Source organism: Natator depressus, chromosome 9 (genome assembly GCF_965152275.1).
Source record: "Natator depressus isolate rNatDep1 chromosome 9, rNatDep2.hap1, whole genome shotgun sequence".
Classification (NCBI taxonomy): domain Eukaryota; kingdom Metazoa; phylum Chordata; order Testudines; family Cheloniidae; genus Natator; species Natator depressus.
Window position 1 is genome coordinate 50,917,538 of NC_134242.1, and position 25,151 is coordinate 50,942,688.

A 25,151-nucleotide genomic window follows, 5' to 3' on the forward strand; every position below is an offset into this window, starting at 1 on the left:
AGTCTCCTGTCCCAGCAAAGGCAGAAAATATATTTTTGAGTGTTCCTTCCTTTGGAACTAGAAGTCTTAGCACATTATTTTAAAAACCTTTTTGTGTGCATCAGAGAGAAAGAGGGGGGGTTGTATTCATTTTATGGTTGGCTTGCTGGGGGAAAAAGTACGGGTTGTCATTTTTCCATTCATAGCGATGGAGACTTTCAGTAGAGCTGGTTGGAAAATGTGATTATTTCTACAGAAAATGTATAACTAGAAGTGGCCAGGAACCAGAATTTCTCTTCTGCAGGAAAGCCCAATATTTTGGGGGGGAAATTCTGAATTGGTACAAAAAGTCAAAACATTGAGATTTTGAGCAAAAAATAATTTTTGAAATACATTCATTTTAGGTCAATTGAAATGTTTTGATTTGATTTTGACTTTTTTATTTTATTTTAAATTTGTATATTTTATTTTATTTTGTTTTATAATTTATAATATAAAATAAAATACATCTTGAATCAAAAAGTTGTTTTGAAGTGAAAAAGCAAAAACATTTGTTTCCTTATCAAAATGCTTTATTTTACTTCTTTTATCTGCAAAATGTTTCATTGAAATTGGCACATTCTGTCAACAAATCAGCATTTTTGGATGGAAAAATGTTCTGTTAGAAAAGTTATAATGCGTTAGCTAGCACTTTTTAAAAACAACCCCTTTTTGTTCTAGTCTAGACAAGCCCTTAGAGACCCATGCCAGCTGTTGTAATACCAGGGCTGTTGTTATACCAGGGCTGAAGTAGTTTGAGACCTTTCCCCACTCTTGTGCCAGTGGCCTGTGATGTTTTACGTTTTACGTTCACTTTGCAGTAGTGTTAATGCAGGCCCAATGCGCTGGGCAGTGCGGAGTCAGGATATGATCTGAGTATGTGCATGTCAGATAATACAGTGTCACATTGTTGCATATACAACTGTCTGAAAGTAGTTGTTAAAAGGAGCTTTATTTTTATGAAAATGCCAATATCCTGTATGGTGTGAACAGCTTCCATAGCGCTGCTAAGTAGGTGAGAGCTCAGGTTTTAAATGAATGTTCTGATACATGTGTGGATAACAGTTGTACCCACTTTCACTGCTACCCACATCTTTTCAGCAGCTACCTACACTTCTGTGTAAAGCTATTGCAGTGAATGGCCTAGACGTACCTGCTCACAGTTAATAAGCACCTACACAGGGAGACGATATCTGTTACTAAAAGGTTCTTTAAGCTAGCAAAGACAATGAAATCCAATGGCTGGAAGATGAAGTCAGTAAAGTATGAACTGGAAATAAGATGCTATTTTTTAACTGTGAGGGTAATTGAAATTTGGAATTGCCATCCTGAAACAAATTCCGAGACTTTGAAATTTGGTTTTGTCCCAAATTGGTATGAAAATTCAAAATAAAAAAAATTCATTGCATGAAATATTCTGAAATGATTTCCTTTGGATAAGGTTGAAATGTTTCATCATAATGTAATCATTTCTCCTTTTATGTTATAATGTGTAACCCTTCTGCCAGGTGTTGCTGGCAGCAAAAAGGGCCAGGTTCAATTATTAAGGGATTCCTTCTGAAAACTTAAATAACACCGGCTCGAGTTCCCATGCAGAAACCTGAGAAACTATAACCACCAACCTGGCAGGCTTGATAGTCAACACTATCCCACTCACAAGCACTGAGTCCAGGGGTTTAAAACAAAGAGAACTTTATTAGGGAGGAATAAGGGGGAGAACAGAACAAATCTGGAACAATCAGCAATTAATAAATGAACAATATTAGGTAAGATTCCCCTCCCTCCCTCCAGCAATAGTCCGAACCTCAGTCCTCCTCTGGCATCTGGGAGTAGCTGATGTAATCTAGCCACTTCCCTCCTCCCCAGCTCCCCACTGGCAGTTTGTTGTTGGCGGAGCAGGGTCATGGCCACAGCCCAACCAATTAGCACCCAGACATGCTCAAATCTGAGCCTGTGTGGGCCCCCTTCTCTCCCCTGTGACAACAGTGGACTGCTCCAGCAGATGGACAAGGAGGCTAAACGTTGCTCCTGTGAGGGTCTCCCCAGCTGTTCTGGATTAGTCCGTAACTGCAACCCCCCCCCCACATTCAATCATTTCCTGTGAAAATTTCAGCAAACTTGATACCTTATGGTATACAAACTCAAAACACAATGCCACCTCTGAGTTTAAGAAAACAATATATCTCTAATCCCCAAATAAAACTTTTCATTTGAATAAACAGTTTACTGTTGTAGACATAGAACTATTAGCCTATAAAGATTTATATTTAATAATTGGGCCAGACCATTTGCAGTGCATACGCTCAACTTCATCCTTTTCTCCTGTTTTTGTTTTTTAAAATGTTTGAATCCTTCCTTGTGTTCCGAAACGTAGTCTGATACAGATTTTCATTTTCTTCCCATTGTTGTGTGTCAGATCTTTAAACTGTTATCTGGTAACAGCTTGAAATGTGTACGTGGTGGGTGTGAGATCCATCAGTACGTTCCGATGCTCATGTTTGTGTGCCTGTTTATTTATAGTATGTGTTTTCTAGACTAATACATAGCCATACTTTAACAGGCATCTTTGCATATACACACAGACTCATGTATTATCGTAATACATCACATGTAATGTATTGTATTTTCCTAATAAAACAAGTTATTTTTAATATATTTGAATGATACAAAAGTAGGGTGAAAATCAGAAAAAAAGAATAATAGTTTTTGTAAAACCCAAGATTTTTTCAGTACAAATCTGTTTAAATTGAAAACAAAGTGGCTTAAGTACATACAAATACCTGTAACCTTCATAACAGCTGTGCAAAGTGCTCAGTCCTCTCTTCATCTGATATTGTGAGGTGACTATCTGGATTGGTCTTTTAGGGGGCCAGAGAAAGTGCTAGCCACATATTTGTTGTTCTGATAGATGTTACTAATGGAAAAGCCCTGTTAGATCACCCAGCCCATCTCCTTGCTAATGCAGGATTGCTTTCTCCAATGTATTTACTAGTGATTTTTCCAGGCTACCAGTAATAGCCCTGAGCACTGGAGGTTCCACCACATCCTTTAGGCCATGTCTACACTACGAAAGTACTCCGATTTTACAGAAGTCGATTTTTGGGAACAGATTGTATAAAGTCGAGTGCATGCATCCACACTAAGCACATTAATTTGGCGGTGTGCATCCACAGTACCGAGGCAAGTGTCGACATTCCGAGCGGTGCACTGTGGGTAGCTATCCCACAGTTCCTGCAGTCCCCGCTGTCCATTGGAATTCTGGGCTGAGCTCCCAAAGCCTGATGGGGCCAAAAATTTGTTGCGGGTGGCTATGGGTAAATGTCATCAGTCAACCCTCCCTCCCTCTGTGAAAACAACGGCAGACAATCATTTCGTGCCCTTTTCCCTGGATTGCCCGAGCAGACGCCATAACACAGCAAATATGGAGCCCGTTCAGCTCACTGCAGCAGTTATGGCCCTTGTAAACACCTCGCGCATTATCGTGCAGTTTATGCAGAACCAGCAGCTGAAAAAACAGGTGAGGAGGCGACAGCAGCGCGGTGATGAGGACATGAACACAGATTTCTCTAAAACCGCGGTCCCCGGCAATTTGGAAATAATGGTGTTACTGGGGCAGGCTCGTGCCGTGGAATTGTCAGCAGTACAGTATGTTCCAGAAATAATCCCTTTAATACTCTTGTGTCATGACCGGAGCTTGGGCAGTCATCCCTACTGGTCAGAGCAGGAGTCAGTGTCAGGGGGCAAGGGTCAGAGCTGGAATTAGAGTCAGTGAGTCAAGCCAAGTATCACAGTCAGAGCCGTGATCAGGAACAAGGCAGGAAGGCAGTAACCAGGAGCAAGGCAGGAGGGCAGAGCTCAGGAATCAGGTAAAAAGGCAGGGTCCAATGAAGTAGTGGTCAACTAGGAATTCACTCAGCTGCTTAGACAGCTTCCTGTGCCTCCTTCTGGCTTAAATAGCACAGCCAGACCAATAAATAGTGATAGTCACTCCTCCAATCAGGACACCTGTGGGGTCAGGGTTCTATCAGCCCAGTAGCTAAAAGTATACAGCCAGGAGGTGAAATTTGCCTGTAGGCCTAGGTTCAAGACCCATGGATCACCCAGATCAGCTGATTTGTATATGTTCAGATTTTTCAAGTATTCCCTTATGTGCTCTATATATCAATGGCCATTTTTACTGGGATGTCCTCACTTCCTAACTGTTCAAATTATTCTGTAATTCCTTGCTAAAGCTAGGGCTGGGTGAAATTTTTCAGACATATCTTTTATGGTCAAAAATGCAGATTCAGCTTGACTGAAACATTTTGCACGTTTGCTGAATTTGCCAGATTCTGTCAGTCAGAAACAAACAAACAAAAAATTCAAAAAAAATCAGAACATTTCATTACTCTACTTTCTAAATGAATTGTTTCAATATTTTTATTCAAAATTACTTTTTGTTTTGAACTTTACTTTTATAAAAAAGGTAAAAAAAAGCCCCTCAAAAAAGAAACAAAACTATTTGTTTTGGATCAGATGAAACATTTTGTTCAACTCAAAACCAAAGGTTTTGTACTTTTTCAGTTTGCTGAAAATTTCAAAAAAATGTTCGCAAAAAGAAAAGGAGTACTTGTGGCAACTTAGAGACTAACCAATTTATTTGAGCATGAGCTTTCGTGAGCTACAGCTCACTTCATAAGTACTCCTTTTCTTTTTGCGAATACAGACTAACACGGCTGCTACTCTGAAACCTGTCAAAAAAATGTTGTTTCAGATCAACTCGAAAAAATTGGTTTTTTGTTCAGACGCTGAACTGGCGGGTTAACAAAGGATGTCAATATTTCAGCCATAAAATCAGTGTCTTCATCTCACAAGCACTTCCACCCTTACCCCATCCCCATTTGTTGCATTTATTGTAGAAATTTAAGGCCCAGTTCTGACCTTAGCTACATGGGGACCAGCCACTCACCTGATGTAAACTGGTGCAGTTCTAGTAAAATCAATGAAACTATGCAAGTTTACACCAGCTGAGGTCCTTCTTGAGAAATCTACTAGTGCACAAGCAATTCACAAGAACTACCTGTGATTTGTGATTGTGCTAGAGATTCATAACGGGCCTTTTACAGGACTCTCAGCTACTATAACAGAAACAATAAAATATAGGCTAGAAAGGATTCTGTTTGCTGCCAGTCAGTCATTGGAGGCAGAAACTAGCGACTACCTGTAATTTGAAAAGTTAGATATCTTGGATTGTACAAAAGAACAGGGCACCATTCTGTGAGCAGATGTTCCCAACCATTGTGGGTTGGACAACTGAAGCAAACCTCTGTCGCCTTTATTAGAGCAAGAAGAGAAAGCCATGTGAATCGGCTCAAAGGGCAGCCTGACATCAGCCTTTTCAGGGAGAGTGATCTAAACAAAAGGCACAGCTGCTGGCTAATTCTTGTGGCTGTTCTACCAGGATTACATATGATTTTGTATGGCTTCAGATGATAAAAATAGGCCTAGATGGTCCACGATCTTCTCCCAATATTCCTGCATGTAAATCTATATATATTGTCAAGCTCAAGATGTATTTGCTCCAGTGCAGCAGTGCACGTGAAGTGTTAAAAGGGATGTCCTGGGTAGTCATTATATAGGATACAGCGATGATAGCCAATACATCATAACCCTCGTGTAAATCACCCATCCTAGTGATAACCTCACCTCTCTTTCTGGTAGCTTTCATTCTGCTTCGTAACGAGGCTATCATATTGACTATGTCTGCAGCAAAGAAAGGTTTCTTGATTGGATAAAGACAGAATTTGTTTCTAGGTCAGGGTTGAAGTAAATCAGTTGGAACAGTATATTAGATCAGAATTGATGAGCGTGAAGTCTGGAAGGTCCCTGTAACTCACAGCAATGCATTGGCAGAGCAGCATGGCAAATTTATATTGCTCCCCTGAGCAGAGCACTTCAGCACTGTGGGAAGAGATAATTAATTTCCTAATTCTCACCTCCCCTCAGCCTTCATCAACAACTACCAATAAAGCGGCGCTCTCCGAGCGGTCTGTTCTCCCCTCTGTGCATATATGGGTAATGCTCATTGATGCTGGCAGGTGTCACGCATGTATAGTTGGGGCTGAGGTATCACAGTGATGGGCACCTTAGAAATACCTGACTAAGTAGATAGACGGGTGGACAACTGACCTTCCCATTTGAATCATTTCTGTGTCAATTAATAGTTAAAGAAGATTTGGTAACCAGGCTTTATACGGAGGAATCCCCTGATGGTGTAAAACTGGTTCTAGGTCACACCCGCTCTTCCTGCCCTGTTATTGGGGTTGTTCCACGTGTGGTGGGGATGGCCAGGACACGCTTTGCTCTGCAGAACAGCCTCTTGGGGACTGTTTGGTGCCAGCATGAGTCAGAGCAGCCCCAGTTCAGCTACTGCCTGACCTCAGCGCTGGGGATGATGGTTGAAAGATGGTTGAAACTCAAGTGTGCTGTTCCTGTCAGGTGCACTGAGGACAGCTCTGGTGCCCTGGAGTATCTAATCCATTCTGTTTTGTTCTTATTAAAACTCCTTTAGTTTTTCATGGCTGTTCTGATAAGACTTTGGCTTTTTCCTCTCTTGGTGACAGACCTTTTGAAGAACTCAAGTAAAAAATATATGTCCTGATTCTCCACCGCCTTTCACCTTGTGTAGACATTGCACCTGTGCCAAGTGAATGTAGAGTGGGCATAAATTGCTACTACCAACCTGATTTGGGAGTGTCTTACTCCCGTTTTGGATAGGGGTAAATAATAACAGAAGGAGCAAATCAGTGAAAATGAGACCCATGTTGTATGTGAAGACCTTTGGGGAATGCTGTGTTGGGAAGCACTGGCACGGTATGTTTACCCAAAAATGAGGAATTCATTTGTGGGTCTAGTTCTCCCTTGATCCCTCTTAACAGTAATGTGCCAACTACACAGAATAAGTGTAGCAGACTCCAAAGTATTTAGATATGGGGAGAGGTGCAGGTGCATTCAGGAAAGGTAATGCTCCTCATAACTTTGTTCAAAGCGGGTTGCCCTACACTTGACCAGCAGTGACTGCTTAGCTCTGGGATAACAAGTGCTTCTAAAGGACAAAAGCTCCTACCTCTTGCCTCGCCAATGAAAAAACACACAACCCTACCCAGCAAGAGCGAAACTGGACTATCTTGCAAAAACACTTTGAGCAAATAAAGCCGCTGAACGGGCACCATCTGATAAGAGCAGCTGCGTTTCTGGTGGCTCAGTCAAGAGGACTTGAGTGTTCCCGTAAAGTCTACGGCTTCATTAGAGCTAGCTCAGATCCTGGCCAAGGGGGAGATACCATGTCAACAACAATCTGCCAAGTGATGGGCTTTGTTGTCTCATCTTTGGGTTTTGCTGGGTGCATCGTGGCCACTGGACTAGACATGTGGAGCACACAGGATTTGTATGACAACCCAGTCACGGCCGTGTTCCAGTATCAGGGACTCTGGAGGAGCTGCGTGAGGCAGAGTTCAGGTTTCACAGAGTGCCGGCCTTATTTCACCATTCTTGGGCTACCAGGTAGGGGCAAAAGATGGACCCAGGTGAACCCCTGGAGTTTTCTTGAAGGATAAATATAATACAGTTTTCACTGAATAGCAGGAGCTGATATTTTAAAGTGCTTTGCAAGGGGGAAAATTATCTCCAAAATACTTAGCACATGAACATAACAACACACGTATGTTGTGTTACCATAAATAATAATCTTACAAATATTACAGATTGATGCATATTTGTCTGGTACCTATATTATTGTCCTCAACTAGAAGTAAATCAGCATAGCTCCATTGATGTTAATAGAGCTACACTGATTCAAATCAGCTGAGATATTGGCTCTTTGGATTTAAACACATATGAAATGGTGGATAAGAGCTGTTCAGTTATTTCATTTAACTGTTCCAGTGTTATTGGCTGATCATATTGATAATTTCCAGCAAGAAACCAGTGGAAACATTTTCCCCCCAAAGGAAAGAGGATATCCTGAATTTTCTTGTTGAGAAAGCTGGTGCGGAACAGTGGGCATAGTGGAATTGGCGTGCAAGAGGGTATTTTTAATTACTATTTTTTGTACATGGAGTTTTACTGGAAGGTTGTGGTTGGCTGATTGTTTGTTTTTTATTTTGGTTTTGGTTCTTCAGTCAATTTTTTTTATTGGGACAAAATGATCAAACTGATCTATGGCCTTTGAGGCACCTCATCTAAAGCTAATTTGGTTGGTTAGGGACAGGTGTATGAAAATTTCTGTTAAAATATGGCATAGTCCATATCCCATTTGGTTACTGTACTATTTACCCTGGGGCCTGATTCTCTACTGCTGAGTCACTTGTATAATAAGTTACACCCATGCAAAGTGAATGCAAATTTGGTGCAAAACCATTCTGATCCAGTAGCATTTTACAGTCACTTTGCCCAGGTGTAAATGGGCAAGGCAGTAAAGAACTCAGAGCAAGGGTGTGAGAGGGGTCAGTAGCAAACTCAGGAGTGTTGAAATCAGGGTACAATCCCTATTACCAAAACCATTTTATAAACAAATATCCAGACATTTTACACTAGAGAAGTCACTTCTGCCTTTGAGCATTTGAGTAATTTACAAAGCACTAGCATGCACCGAGGCTGGATCAACATTAAAATTGATTGGAATTATCAGTATGATTCTCCATTACTTTATGCAGTCATTTATACCTGTGCAATGTGGAATAAAAAATGAATACTGTGTCACTGATTCAGTGGCATTTGACACCCATTTCTCCTTGCACAGGTGCAAATAACTGCCCAGGATGCAGAACTGTGGCAAATCACGGCCTTTTGTGTGCATATTGACTTGTGTAAAGCAGAGAACAGATCCTAGTGTTTCACACCTGTTCTGTTCATTTTGATGACTGACTTGATTCATGTCTGAGAAGTCACCAGAGACTGTACAGTTGAAGACAAACTTTTTTGCTTTTGTGTTTGTTGCTTGATAAAGTTCCGGGCATCCCCCTAAAGATATGATTTAATAAATACACCTGTGCTCATTCTGGATTATGACTAGTAGACAATGCATTATGTCCATTTTGAGAAAAAAGCATTTGAAGCTAGCTGTCCTGGAGTTGCTTTTATTTTAATAAATATCTCTTTAATAAATATTAACAAAGCTGTACATGACTAATTATGGTTTAAGACAGCAATATATTTTCCCTTAGCAAAAGTGATGATCAGGTTTGACTGCGCTGATTTATCATTGGCAAGAGCCAGTTCTTAATTAGATTACTCTTTAAGTAATGTAATAAGTAGAGCCTGTCAGGAATTTTTTAATGAAATATTTTTTTTGTAGGAAAAATGTCCATTCATTAAAATCAAAACTTTTTGCAGGAAGGCGTCAATTTTGACGAATTTCCTGTGTCTACATGTTTGAAACAAAAAGTTCTGTTTTTCAGTTTGAAATGACTTTTCATTTAGAAATTTAAACTAATTTATAGTAAAATAATAAACACAAATTTAAAAGGTTAAAATCAAAATGAAACATTTGGAAATTAATAAAATTAAACATTTTGATTGACTTGATCTGCCTTTTTTGGATTTTTGGTTTGTGAAAATTTTGAGATTTTTGACTTTTCATCCCAATTCAAGTTGAGAATCATTTTTCAAAATTTCAAAAATTTTTGCAGGATGGGAAACTTTTTTCCATCCATCTCTAGGAATAAGAAAATGTATTTAACAGTCACAAAGAGGTCATATTGCAAAAATAGAGGTTCGATCCATATTATTCTCCATAGTGCATTGTTGAAATGTAAAGTTGGAATGACCTGGCTTTAAATTGTTTTTTTTTTTAAAGATCATAGAAATTATAGAATCATAGAACTTGAAGGGACCTCGAGAGGTCATCTAGTCCAGTCCCCTGCACTCAAGGCAGGACTAAGTATTATCTAGACCATCCCTGACAGGTGTTTGTCCAACCTGCTCTTAAAAATCCCTAATGATATCCATATTTCGGTAATTTTAATTGGTAGTAGGGTTCCATTTTCATATCTGTTCTGGTAAAAGGAATACAGATGATGTTGCTTTAGATCAAATTATATCATTTTGTTCCACACAGCATTTAGGCCCAGATCTTCAAAGGTATTTAGGCACCTAACTCCCATTGGTGCCTAAATATCTTTGAACATGTGGATCTTAATACATATTATTCATACCAACATTAAAAAAATAAGTCTCTTTAATTTCTCTTTGGGTTGAAAAATACAATGATGAGCTATGATGGGAATTATTACAAATCATCAAAGGCAATTCAGCCAATCAGATTGCTTGATTGGCAGATCATTCTGAAACATCCATTTTATGGATAATTCCATTGCTCCTGATTGGGAAAGGTGGGGGGATTTGTTATTTAATTTTAAAATATTTGAATGACTATTAAAAATCTGAGGTTAATTTATATCACTGGCTGGATTTTTCAAAGGGAGATATGTGCAATTGCATGGATGTCTTTTTTGTGCCTAACTTGTGTACAGAACCCCCTAATGTATGCATGCCAATGAGGTGTGCAAATAGCCACTTGAGCAGCTGACTGTCCATGTGTGTTCAAATACCAGGTCTGTACACTCTTCAGGTCTCTGTGCAAGATAGGTGTATGTGCATTTCATGAGCCTAGCTTTAAAAATATGGCCACTAAGTGCTCCTAATGACAACTTTTGAATGCTTTATACTCTCAGTTTGGACAAGACTAGAACCCTCCCGACCCTTCTACCTTTTAAACAACTGTCCTTTTAAAAGTAATTTTATTACAAAGATTTCTGATTGTTGAATACCTTCAACCTAAAATTACAATGCTTCCTATCCCGAATGTTTTCACGTTACATTCCATCTTCAGGGTGAGTGATAGCACATGGACATTAATATGAATGGAATGTTATATCAACTCAGATAACTTTTTCTGTTGTCTTCTGCCTGATGTGAATTTGCAGAAATCACAATATAGGGCCAGGTTTCAGAGTAGCAGCCGTGTTAGTCTGTATTCGCAAAAAGAAAAGGAGTACTTGTGGCACCTTAGAGACTAACAAATTTATCTGAGCATAAACTTTCATGAGCTACAGCATTTGATGAAGTGAGCTGTAGCTCACGAAAGCTTATGCTCAAATAAATTTGTTAGTCTCTAAGGTGCCACAAGTACTCCTTTTCTTTTTGTGAATATAGGGCCAGATACTGCTGTAAATCAGCATAGAATGATAGAACTGGAAGGGACCTCGAGAGGTCATCTAGTCCAGTCCCCTGCACTCAAGGCAGAATTAACTTAGGGATCTAGGGATCTAGACAATCCCTGACAGGTGTTTGTCCAACCTGCTCTTAAAAATCCCCAATGTAATATATTCCAGTGCTTAACCACTCTGAGAGTTAGGAAGTTTTTCCTAATGTCCAACCTAAAGCCTCCCTTGCTGCAATTTAAACCCATTGCTTCTTGTCCTATCCTCAGAGATTAAGAAGAACAATTTTTCTCCCTCCTCCTTGTAACAACCTTTTATGTACTTGAAAACTGTTATCATGTCCCCTATCAGTCTTCTCTTCTCCAGACTAAATGAACCCAGTGTTTTCAATCTTCCCTCATAGGTCATGTTTTCTAGACCTTTAATAATTTTTGTTGCTCTTCTCTGGACTTTCTCTGATTTGTCCACATCTTTCCTGAAATGTGGCACCCAGAACTGGACACAATACTCCAGTTGAGGCCTAATCAGCGCAGAGTAGAACAGAAGAATTACTTCTCTTGTCTTGCTTACAATACTCCTGCTAATACATCCCAGAATGATGATCGCTTTTTTTGCAACAGCATTACACTGTTGACTCATATTTAACTTGTGATCCACTATGACCCCCAGATCCCTTTCTGCAGTACTCCTTCCTAGGCAGTCATTTCCCATTTTGTATGTATGCAATTGATTGTTCCTTCCTAAGTGGAGTACTTTGCATTTGTCCTTATTGAATTTCATCCTATTTACTTCAGACCATTTCTCCAGTTTGTCCAAATCATTTTGAATTTTAATCCTAGCCTCAAAAGCACTTGCAACCCCTCCCAGCTTGGTAACATCCACAAACTTTATAAGTGTACTCTCTATGCCATTATCTAAATGATTGATGAAGATATTGCACAGAACCGGACCCGGAACCGATCCCTGCAGGACCCCACTTGTTATGCCCTTCCAGATAACTACTCTCTGGGAATGATTTTCCAAACAGTTATGCACCCACCTTATAGTAGCTCCATCTAGGTTGTATTTCCTTAGTTTATTTATGAGAAGGTCATGCAAGACAGAATCAAAAACCTTACTAAAGTCAAGATATACCACATCTATTGCTTCCCCCCTATCCACAAGGCTTGTTACCCTGTCAAAGAAAGCTGTCAGGTTGGTTTGACACAATTTGTTCTTGACAAATCCATGCTGACTGTTAAGAAGTTAAGCTGACTGGTCTGTAATTCCCCAGGTTGTTGTTATTTCCCTTTTTATAGATGGGCACTATATTTGCCCTTTTCCAGTTTTCTCAAATGTCTCCCATCTTTCATGACTTTTCAAAGATAATTGCTAATGGCTCAGATATCTCCTCAGTCAGCTCCTTGAGTATTCTAGGATGCATTTCATCAGGCCCCGGTGATTTGAAGACATCTAACTTGTCTAAGTAATTTTTGACTTGTTCTTTCCCTATTTTAGACTCTGATCCTACCTCATTTTCACTGGCATTCACTATGTTAGATGTCCAATCACCACGAACCTTCTTGGTGAAAACCGGAACAAAGACGTCATTAAGCACCTCTGCCATTTCCACATTTTCTGTTATTGTCTTTCCACATTTTCTGCTATTGTCTTCATTGAGTAATGGGCCTACTCTGTCCTCGGTCTTCTTCTTGCTTCTAATGTATTTGTAGAATGTTTTCTTGTTTCTTTTTATGTCCCTAGCTTCATTTAATCTCGTTTTGTGCCTTCGCTTTTCTCATTTTGTCCCTACATACTTGTGTTATTTGTTTGTATTCATCCTTTATAATTTGACCTATTTTCCACTTTTTGTGGGATTCTCTTTTGAGTTTTAGATCATTGAAGATCTCCTGGTTAAGCCAGGGTGGTCTCTTGCCATACTTCCTATCTTTCCTACGCAGTGGGATAGTTTGCTTTTGTGCCCTTAATAATGTCTCTTTGAAAAACTGCCAACTGTCTTCAATTGTTTTTCCCCTTAGACTTGCTTCCCATGGGATTTTACCTACCAACTCCCTGAGTTTGCTAAAGTCTGTCTTCTTGAAATCCATTGCCTTTATTGTGCTGTTCTCCCTCCTACCATTCCGTAAAATTGCGAACTCTATCATTTCATGATCACTTTCACCCAAATTGCCTTCCACTTTCAAATTCTCAACCAGTTCCTCCCTATTTGTCAAAATCAAATCTAGAACAGCCTTCCCCCAGTAGCTTTCTCCACTTTCTGAAGTAAAAATGTGTCTCCAATACATTCCAAGAACTTGTTGGATAATTTGTGCCCTGCTGTGTTATTTTCCCAAAGATGTCTGGGTAGTTCCATTCCATAGCTCCATTGCAGTCACATAGACAATGGCCACTCTCAGTGGAACTATGCTGATTTACACCAGCTGGGGATCTGGCCTATCACATGTTCTCTAACACACTCCATTTCCAAAGACAAGGGACTTGAGCCACAAAGAGGCTATAGGCTGAGCTGAGGAGGAAATGACAAGGGGAGTGGAGGAGCCTAAGCCCCCCCCCCTTCAAAGGGATTTATGCCAGAGGGAGGAGAATGCACGGTCTACAGTTGTGTCTGGCCCCTATGTGGGATAGAAGAAAATGAGGTATCTTGTTCTCTCTCCCACACACCTTCCATGCTCGTGTGGGGTGGGATATAACTTAGTGCATAATAATTCATTTTTTCTTCTGTTGGCATGAACAATGTATTGGAAAAACTCATGACATGTCAGTCATCCCCTAGCAAAGCAATGTCCCCTCTTGCCTGGTCTTCTGCAGCTCAGCTACACAGGGACAGAGCTCTACTGCTGTTTTTAAAATAAAGGACTTACCACCTCAAGGGAGTCAATTCCTTAACTCAGGCCTCAATCCTCCAATCCATGCTGGACTTCACTCAGAGATTTTTCTCCACAGTGACTGCAGGGTTGGGACTAAAGTGTTTTGAAACAGAGAGCGCAATCTATGGCTGTACTATGGCTGTGTCACACCAGACCAGAGGCACAGAAAGCAACTGGAATGTACCAGTTTATCTGATCCAGAATGTGCTTGTGACGTCTGAGAATCAGAGCAACCCTCCTATCATCTTATTCGCACCCAAATATTGTAATATTTTATCGGACATTTGTAGGAAGCACTGAGGGGAGAGCTTATCACTCCCTGAGAGGAAACCAGAACTATTGATTCTATTCAATAGTGGCTTACTCACAGCTACGGAGTATTAATTTCACCGGTTGTCACTCAGCCAGCAGCACACGCCTTGTTTGGTGATATCACAGGCAATTTGTGCTCTCACTGAAACCAAAGCGGTTGAAATGAAACTTTAGCCTTTGTAAAGAAAAATGAGTAAAGGAACATTGTACTTTTCTTCTTGCTTCTTCCTCCTGCTCTGCACCAAATGCCTCGTGAACACCCTTCAGGGCTGATAACACTTATCCATCAGCCTCTTGATTTCTGATGAATAATAATGAAATCACACCTCTGTGCTGATGAGTGGGAGGCTGAAAATACCTGGTTTATTAACACTTGTTATCAGCTGATAAGGACATACCTGATGATCAGAATGAGTCATAGCAAAAATAAGCTGGGATTGTCAATACAGCCCAATCCCACTGAAAGCCATGGTTATTTCAGGTTGGGTCTCTCCATGTGTTCAGTGCTGCTTGTCATGTTCATCTGTAGGTGAGTCACTGCGCCAAGTTGACAAAGCTATTGGTTCTACCCAAACATGAGGTAACCCACCTAATGGCAGGGAGTCTATTTATTCTTCTACATGGTCCCCTGACCACCTCCCCACTTAACATGGCTCAAGGGGATAGGGCAAGGCTGGCAGAATTGCAAAGATTTCCCTTTCACTCCTGGCCAACTTGTTCTGCAGTGTAATTTTTCTAAGGTAGCTATGTCAGCTGTTCTGTGATTGTGGGACAACAAGTTGTCCTGGTGGTATCAAATGTGAAAAGAATAACTGAAAAAAGGCTACCTCATAACTCTTGGAAACACTCTTTAAAAACTTTAAAATCACCAGAGAATGGCACCGAAGAGAATGCCCTCTGTACTATGGCTTCTCCTCTGTGCAATGCCACATAGTTCACTTCTGGCTCTTTTCCATATAGTACCTTCTCTCTCATGGTCAGTTCATATACGCCATCAACTGATGACCATTCAGGTCAATAGGAGTCTTTACCACAGCCCGCACCAGCTAGTAGCAGCCCACAAGGAGCAACACATGACCTGGGAACATCCAGAACACAGTACCCCCCCAGCCACTCCCCCTTCCTTTACTAGGCTCACTCTGTATGCTGAGACTAGGCTATGGAGTAGTGTAGAAGAGGGCTATTCCAGCTCTGTGCCAGCTGCGAACACCTGCATACCAAGAGAATTCCCAGCTGATGAGATCAGACTGGATACTCTCGTCCTCTTGGTCTCATGAGTACGCTTGTTCTTGCAGAAACACAGGTATTAATACCCATAACAGCATTGACATAAATAGAACTCAGTCATTGGAATGTTCATGGAATGACAAAAAGAGGCCCAAATGTACCAAAATCAAATCACAAATGGTACTTTACAAACATATTTGTGACTGCATCCTCCCGTTGTTTGACCATCTCTGTTATTCTGATACCTTCTCATCTCTCCTGGAGTCTTCAACAACTGGTATGAATACTGGCACAGACATTATTGCCAATAAATGTCTGCAGCCAAGTGTGAAATTGTGGATGAGGTGAAATAGATGCCATTTCATGAGAAAGACTTCTTGATATTCAAACACCCATACACCTTCTTTTTTCTCTGCTAGAGAGAGAGGCAGCTTGAGGGATGTTAAGAGGTGTTGCTGTAGATGAGTCACAATAAGTTGGTTTACAGTTGGGAACCAACATACAGTAGCTTTGTATGAGAGTGTGTGTCAACTCTTCAATCTGCTTTTCACAATTTGTTTGCTCAGTTGAAGCCTTATGTGAAAAGGGGTTGTTTGTGTGACTTCTCAGCATTGGCATAACTTTCTGCATAAATCACAAGCTGCTGCTCTTTGCTCTGCACCACTCCACATGCTCACTTGCCATGAGCAACATCTGGTACCAACCAAATCTGCTTATCTCATCACCAGCCAGTGAAATAAACATAACACACCCCTCTGACTTACTGTAATAAAACACCAAAGAGAATAAAGCCACCGTGAGGTAGCCATATTTCTTTTTATTGCATTTTTTAAAATTGGTATACCTGGTTAATCCTTAGTTTTGTCTCTGGATCTCCAACAATGGAGCAAGTCTAATACCTGAAAAACAGTGGACCTCATTGTCTCCCATGCCCTGCACCTTGTGTTGCCATTCACACCCATGAAAAGTGAGTGTGAAATCCTACCTTCCTGATTTTAGTCATACTTTGCAGTAGCCATGCACAGCTGTAAATAGAGACTCTAGATCAGTGGTGGGCAACCTGCAGCCCGCGGGCCGCACGCGGCCCATCAGGGTAATCTGCTGGTGGGCCACCAGACAGTTTGTTTACATTTGCACAGCCGCCCACAGCTTCCAGTGGCCGCAGTTCACCGTTCTTGGCCAATAGGAGCTGCAGGAAGTGGTGTTTAAAATCTTAAAATCTGTTGGCCATGGGCTTCACCCCTGCAAACCATTCACAATCTGGCCCATGCTGTCTCACAATTTGTTTCAATTTCCAATTTGCACGTTTGAATTTAATTGAATATATAAAATAAAGTACATTTCAAAACAAAAAATCATTTCAAAATGAAAAATCACAGCTTTCTGTTCCCAAAATGTCCATTTTGACATTTTTGTAACTGTGTTCCTTTTTTTTTTTTGAAGTAAAATTTCACCAAAATCAATAAATTTTCATGAAAAATGTTGGTTTTGTCAAAAACCGGCATTTTCTTATGAAAAACTGTTTTGACAAAAAAAATTTTTGAACCGACTCTACTCACACCATTTGAAAAGGGAGAATCCTGTAAATGATAAAGATAAAGATGCAGATTTGCAAAGGTATTTAGGTGCTCAAAGATGCTGACAGGCCCTTAACTGCATCATTGGTGTCTAAACACCAATATAAATTGGGCCCAAATTCCATTTAGAGCTAACTGGACCATTTGTGATGTATCTGTGGGCCAATCTCATTCTTCCCTTGCTTCTTACAGTGTGGGATACGAAGCTCACTCCTATGTGGAAGAGCACCTAGAAGGTCAACATGGCAGGTTCAGAGTATGCTCAATGGGAATAGTTCATGGAGACATAGATTTAACATCTTTCCTCAAGAAATGCTACTCAGGAAATGATTGTTTCCCTCATCCTAGAAAAATTTCATCTTCACAAATATTTTTCTTTGCAAATGTTCAGATTTTCCTTAAAAAGGTAAAAAACCCAAAGCTGAAAATATTTCAGCTTTTGGCAACTGAAAAGCTTAAAATTTAAAACCAAAAATGTTCAGGTTTTTTGGCTGCTAAAAGCAAAACCAAAAAATGTTGGGTTTTGGTTTATCGATGAAAACCTAAAATGGCTTGACAAAAACAGAATTTTGGGGATGAAAATTTTCCTTTTTGTTGAAAAGCCCATGCGCCGTTGAAAAATCTTTTTTGATGGAAAATGTCCAAACAGCTCCATCAGCTCTTCTCTGAGAATTCATTTGGTTGGAAACAGCAATGCCTGCTGTGGGCCATGTTGGCTATCCCCAGCCGCAGCCTGGATTACACCCCCATGTTATGTAGTCAAATATTTTTTTCCTTGCTTGTTTTGCAGCAATGTTCCAGGCTGTGAGAGCCCTAATGATCGTGGGCATCGTCCTGGGTGCCATTGGCCTCCTTGTGTCCATTTTCGCCCTGAAATGCATTCGAATTGGCAATATGGAGGACTCTGCAAAAGCCAACATGACTCTAACCTCTGGCATCATGTTTATTGTGGCTGGTAAGTCATTGTGCTCTACACAATTTCTTCTATTATGTGCAAAGCTCAGCAAGCAGCTGAATTTAAGATTGAGGAAGTCTTTGTAAAACAAAAAAGCAAAAGAACAAATACAGTCAATATGCACAGGGAACAAATGTTTCAGAATTACAAACTGCAGTGCTACCAACTCTGACAATATTTCTGGTGTTTTTATTAAGGCCTCAGCTCCCAGAGTCATGTAAATATATGAGAACCTCAGTTTTCATTTAATAAAAATGTAAGTTTCTAGCTTTCATGGAGATGGAAATCAGCACGAAAACATGAACCCTAAAAGCTCAAAAACCAGACAACAAATAAAAAGATCCCAGAAATTATTACTTTTAAAATGTCATGATTTTTAAGACAGTTTCATGATTTTTGAATATTTGGGACTGCCAATAAAATCTAGTCATTCTTGTCTTCCTCATGTGGGCAATCCCAGAGGTTCAAATAACATGACTTACATCAATAAATAAGCAGAATTTACCCCTGTATTTGCACTAAGCAACCAACCGTGAAAGTGGTGATGCTTAAGGGAATTTCTTCATCACAGATTTACCCACAATCCATTGCAGGTGAGTAAAGAAACTGAGTCCATATTCTCACTGAAGCTGGAATGTATCAGCAGGATTGTTGTAAGCAAGACACGAGAAGTAATTCTTCCACTTCACTCCGTGCTGATAAGGTCTCAGCTGTAGAACTGTGTCCAGTTCTGGGTGCCACATTTCAGGAAAGATGTGGACAAATTGGAGAAACTCCAGAGAGGAGCAACAAAAATGATTAAAGGTCTAGAAAACATGACCTATGAGGGAAGATTGAAAAAACTGGATTTGTTTAGTCTGGAGAAGAGAAGACTGAGAGGGGACATGATAACAGTTTTCAAGTACATAAAACATTGTCACAAGGAGGAGGGAGAAAATTGTTTTTCTTTAATCTATGAGGATAGGACAAGAAGCAATGGGCTTAAATTGCAAGGGCGATTTAGGTTGGACATTAGGAAAAACTTCCTGTCAGGGTAGTTAAGCACTGGAACAATAGCCGGGAAGGTTGTGGAATCTCCGTTACTGGAGGTTTTTAAGAATAAGTCAGACAAAAACCTGTCAGGAATGGTCTAGTTATTACTTAGTTCTGCCTTGAATGCAGGGGATGGGACTAGATGACCTATTGAGGTCCCTTCCAGGCCTACATTTCTATCATTCTATGAAGGCCTGATTTCTGCAATGCTTACACAGGTTGAGCACTTATTCAGGCAGGTTGTCCCAGTGACCTCAAACAATACAGTTCAAGCATGTACAATATACACTGTTTGGATGAAAGAAAGGGCTTCAAAATGTGGGTTCATTTTTGCATTTAAAATACATATAATTTTACCCACTGACTTCACAGGGAGCAGAGTTACGCCAACAGTGAAAGTTTCTGCAAATCCCACCCATATATTCTACATTTGTGAAATCACTGAAAGACAATGAATGGAAGATATTATCTATCTAAAATACAGGCAAGGCCTCAGCTACCATGTGGCATATTAGAGCTGGAGAGCAAAGTCAAAAGGAAGGATAGTTCAATGGTTAGATCTAGCCTAGCCTTCAGGAGACCTGGCTTTGATTCCTTGCTGTGCTATAGACTTGTTGTGTGACCTCAAGTAACTCTCTGTAAAATGGGGATTATTGCACTTCCCAAAGTCACCGAGGCTCTGGGAGGATAAATGCATTAAAGACTGTGACATGCGCAGATACTAGAATAATGGGAGTGATTTGATTCCTAAGATGGAAACACCACTGATTTCTGTGGTCCTGGCTCCTCAAGCTCTCCCACTCCTGCCATCAATAAAGTCCTACTTGCATTTTTATTTGGCTATTAAAACCCATTTGATTTCCACAGCCCCCAAATTTTCAGTTGTCAGCATGCTGCAAATAGAGGGTCTTAAGGGGAGCCAGAGGCCCTGGCAGCTGGATAAAGGATAGGTGGGGCTTTTGGAAAGTATCCCCTGGTTGGCAAGCAGGGAACTTTTGAGGACTTTGGTAATGTGATGGGTTCGAGTCTTTTCCTTCCCGCTTTGGGGCAGGGATATCTGTGACTTCAGATTTGCAAGAGGGATTTTTGGATTCCTCATTCACAACCTCAGAAAACTTTCATAGCTTCTATTTGCACCCTTTCCCAATATCCCAATGGCTGTGAAATGATTTTTTTCCACATGAAAATTTTAGATGACAATGGAAATACTTTCTTTGAAGTTTTTCACTGAAAAACCAAAATCTCAAAAACGGAGGGGGGGCAGGTGGTTTTCAGCAATCAGGATTTACATGTCTCAAAACGGTTTTCCGTTGAGAAAAGGTTGAACTGAAAAAATCTACCAGCTCTACTAGAGAAGGTTTTTTTGGGTGGGGGAAAGGGAGGGCTGGGTTGTAATGAATGCTTTGATTCCAGAGCACTCCATTATGGAGCAATTCACATGGAAACCTGACAATTCTTAGTCTCAGTGCTTCTGCCATTGTATAACTTGTGCAAAATGAGTGCAATCGGAATGGTAGGTAGCACTTTACTCCCATTTTTTCAGAGATCTGAATGACTCCCTGACATATAAGGTAGTGGGGAATCTTGCTCCCAGGCCCATATTATCTCTGTTCCCAGGTCTATGTGCTATTGCCGGAGTGTCCGTATTTGCCAACATGCTGGTCACAAACTTCTGGATGTCAACAGCCAATATGTACCAAGGATCGATGCAGACAATCCAGACAAGGTAACCTTCTCCTTTTGGAAGAGCAGTCAATGGGAGGTCAGTATAGCTCAGGAGAAGAATGTTAGCATTGGCATGCAGTAGCCCTGGCTGCCCCAGAATCAACAAGCATGTAGTGATGGCATGTACTCTGTGTTTGCAGATCAGTTCTGATGCTATGGCTAGATGGATTTATCAGGCCAGATTTTTAGCTGTGATGAGTGCACAGTGTAGTTTACACCACCCTTGGGATCTACTCTATCCAAAGCCAGTTCCCCAAGCACATGCTCAGCCTGCTGTAATTTGTACCAGCTGCCAATGATCCCTAGAGGCTAGTACAGCAGCTGAGGACAGGGCTGCCCAGTAATGTCATTTTTTGAGTATGCCTGCAGGGAAGGGGGTGTGCCTGATGTAGAAGTAACTATAGTGGTGATATGCTACTTGCTTATTCTCCTGCTTGGGGTGAGACTGGGGAGGTGTGGAGGTCCTCCTATGACTGATTAATCCCGCTTTAAGATCTGATCCAAAGCCCAGTGTAGTTAATGGTAGTCTGTCAATTGCCTTCAGTGGGCACTTTGAAGGTTGAAATGAATAAACAAGCAACACAAACAATGTAGCTGAGGGATGTCCATGCTCACCTATCCAAACCAGAGTAGTAGGGAGAACGCATCCGTCCACTCTACAACATGGATGACACTTGTGCGGCTGGGGTGGGATATAGTCACTCTCATTCCCTTTGGGACAGAGGGAAATCTGAAGGTAAAAACTAAGAAAGACCTCTGCTAAGAGAGACCAATGTGGTAGAAGAGACTTCGTGTTCCAGGAGAGAATTCTGTATCTTAAACACACTTCGAAACAAATTGCATGGGGAGTTCCTGCACCCCTACAGCATTACGGGCCCTTTGTCTTTTTATTTTGTAGGTATACCTTTGGTTCAGCCTTATTTGTTGGCTGGGTTGCTGGGGGCTTGTCTCTGGTAGGAGGCGTTATGATGTGCATTGCCTGCAGAGGACTGGTACCAGAAGAAACCAAGTAAGTCCCAATGCTTCTAAGTTGGAAGCTTTGCTGGTAATGAAACAGTGTTTGATTGTGCACTAGGAAGTGATGGACAGTCTTCTGCGGGGTACATTATTTTATGGCACATCACAGATCTCTAGTTTAGATTACCCTGGCAAGCACTGTATATAGCCCATGGACCAGATGCGCAGTAGCTGCAATCATATAGCACACCCAGGTTACGAAGGATAGAATGATTAGAGCTTGGGAATTTTTTTTCAGAGAATAGTAATTTGACTGAAAAGTGCATTTTGGGGGGCAAACTATATGCAAATTCAGGCTGAATTTTGGCATAGTTTGGCCAAAAAAAGATTTAAAAAAAAATAAAAATATTTCTTTTTGATTTTTTGTTTTGAAACTTTTTGTTTCATTTTGAAGTTTGGTCACTTAAAAAAAAAAAAACAAAAACAAACGAACAACGGTGAAAAAGAGCCAAAAAGAACCAAAATGAAAACCCCAAAAGCATTCATAATGGATTCACAAACATTAATTTTCTCAAGTTTTTCAATACAGTGAAACATCTAGAAAAAAATTGGTTTGGATTTGAATTCAACCAAATTGGTGGGAGGCAGGGGAGAGGGATTTTTCATTTTGGCCCTGGAACTCAAAACCAATTATTTGCTCAGCTGTAATCATGATGTCTGTGGGCTGCCTGAGAATACAGTATACTTACTTGTATAGTGTTGTTTACTTACATGAGTCACATGATATTGTTTCTCTTCCATGACTGGGTGATATATGTATCAACAAGGTATGAACTGCAATTTTTACAATCAAACATACAGTTCAAAATGTGCACTATGACTATGTTGGTTGGCTAACTTTGTTATATACATTACAGCATGAGTTGCAAATTGTGTAACTTGTCATAGAATCTCTGAAGCCAAAGGAGCGAGGACAATTTACACCAGATGCAAATCTGCCCCTGTATGTTTCATTGTTACATTTTCAATCTGCAATTCAAACAATCTGCAGACCAGGAATTATTCGTGGAAGAAACTGGTGAAGCATTTCAAATAACAAATTTAAAGGAGAGAATTTTGCAATCTGTTTGTGGACATTTGGCCCTCATCTTAATCAGGGCCTCCAAGTGTTACTATCATACAAATAATAGGAATTAATATAGCGCTTAATCAGTTGCATTGAATCCAGGAACTCACAGGAATAAAGTTCACAGCAGAGTGGATATTGGAGGTTGTCACAGAGTCTGCATTGCCGACATATTTTATTTCTCTTTCAGTTACAAGGCAGTGTCCTACAATGCATCAGGACGGAATATCTCCTACAAGACTGCGCCATATAAGGCTGGTACTGGCTACGAATCTGAAGCCAAAAGTAAAAAAGTCTCAGCATACAATGACACTGCTCGTAGCGATGACGGGAAACGCTCATACCCTTCAAAATATGACTATGTCTAGAAGTCCTTCAGGGGTCAAAGATACACTATTGTTTTATAACACTTTGCAATCCAAAAACAAACCAAAAAGAGTGCTTAAACAAGAGGCACATAGGCCTGTACGTAGGTTCACTCTTTCTTATTTTGTTTGGTTTACTGTGGTGAGGTGTAGGGCATTTTCATTGGTTGTTAACGTGACCTTGATTTGACTTTGTACTGGTGTCCCCAGTATGACGAGGTCCATAAAAAAAGCAGTGTGTGTTCTTCTAGTTGTTCTCATCCTTAAAAGAGATGGTTAGTATTTCAAATACAGCTTATGAAAGCCAAAAGCATGGTTCTTCCATGCACCGTTTTCTTTCTTTTAATTGATTTACATTTCTATTTAATAACAGAACACAGCTGGAGTTTGCAACCCATGTAAATCAATCACGATCACATTTTTGTTTGTGACTAAAAACTAAATAGCACTGAGAGCAGGCATGATAGGCCTTTGCAAGTCAGGTTGCTAAACCTAAATGTCTGTGCTGACTAGTAACAAAAGGCAATTGTCTCCAGAAACGCTGGTGGCTGATCTTAATTACAGAGCAGTATGGAAAAACAGCACCACACCACTACATTCCCCACCTCCCCATTCAATTTCACGCAAGGTATAGAGAGTTGTCTCTTGTTTTTTTCAGATCCTGGAGACCTTAACATAACCTCTAGTTATAGTCAGAGAAAGCGACAATGCTTTGCTTAAATGATAGTGTATCTTTGCCCTAGCTTTGTAACCCAGCCCTGCCACCGCAGGTTAAAGAGCTAAACAATCATTGCCTGCTGTGTTATATGCTGTGTGCTTTAACGAAATTCCAGTGGCCTTTCTTTAAGCAGAGTGAGCATAGACAGGCAGATCCCACATTTGTGCTTGGTCATCACTTGTACCCAGACACTTCCTTCCCTGGTACTGTAATGTATTATATGATGCTGATTTGGTGTGATATTTAATTTGATTTACCTTACTTAGACGTTAGATGTAACCTGTGATACCAAAGTGTATTTATTTCCTCTGATCCCATCAGGGAATATACATAATCCATTGTTATTCGCAGGCATGGTATTTTCTGTGAGAGCTGAGAACCTTTGTGCACAACTGATATTCCTGCAGATGTCATCTTTAATGAAGCCAGAGAAATTTCTCATTTAGAATTAATTAGAGTTACATTTGGAGCAGGAATCCCATGGAGCATTAGATGTGTAACTCTCTTCACTGACATTAGGGCTTCCTTGTATTAATTCTTCCCATACTGATTTAAATATTAACCCCTTAAAGGGTCACTATCCTCTTCTCAGTGGTCAATTTGACAATACAATCTGCTTGAGTCCTCAAGGCCAAGAGCACAAAAAAGGGACCTGGCTCAGTCAGAGGATGGGAAGCATCATCTGTCACCTGAGCAGGTCTGACTCAAGGGGTATCTTTGATGTGTCTCTGAACAGTGACTCGTTGGCAGAGTGAGGATCCTTCTCATAAGGGGCCTTGATGGTTTAAAGGGATAAGCAAAAGAGGGATCCTAGAATCCCTTCCCTCCCAAGCAGCCATTTTGATAGCTAGCTGTGATGGGATTTTGCTCTCGTTCTTAGTAACAGTCTGAGTTCTCTATATCCACTAGCTTGTGAACTCAACTGAAATGGAACAGAAATGAAGGCAGAATATTTCCCCAACAATTTATCCTTTTAATGTCTGGAGGTATTGACAGTGTCACCTTTCAACACACACTGGTTGTGTGTCTATTAAACTCCTAAGCACAGTGTATCATGAATCTCCGTACTCA

The 25,151-nt window shown here is 40.5% G+C and overlaps 1 protein-coding gene across 1 annotated transcript; it reads left to right on the forward strand.

The window, feature by feature from the left end:
* Positions 1 to 7,340: 7,340 nt before the first annotated feature.
* On the forward strand, positions 7,341 to 23,371 carry CLDN18 (claudin 18). The gene is made up of 5 exons (XM_074963029.1): positions 7,341 to 7,560; positions 17,993 to 18,157; positions 20,807 to 20,915; positions 21,813 to 21,923; positions 23,188 to 23,371. The coding sequence occupies exons 1-5, from the start codon at positions 7,341 to 7,343 to the stop codon at positions 23,363 to 23,365; spliced, it is 783 nt and encodes a 260-aa protein (XP_074819130.1). The 3' UTR covers positions 23,366 to 23,371.
* Positions 23,372 to 25,151: the final 1,780 nt, after the last annotated feature.

Bases quoted from the DNA above. Each gene is read 5' to 3' on its own strand.
- CLDN18 (XM_074963029.1), top strand. From the start codon at position 7,341: ATGTCAACAACAATCTGCCAAGTGATGGGCTTTGTTGTCTCATCTTTG. The intron at 7,561-17,992 runs GTAGGGGCAAAA...CTTGTTTTGCAG, and splicing joins CACCATTCTTGGGCTACCAG to CAATGTTCCAGGCTGTGAGA. The intron at 18,158-20,806 runs GTAAGTCATTGT...CTCTGTTCCCAG, and splicing joins CATCATGTTTATTGTGGCTG to GTCTATGTGCTATTGCCGGA.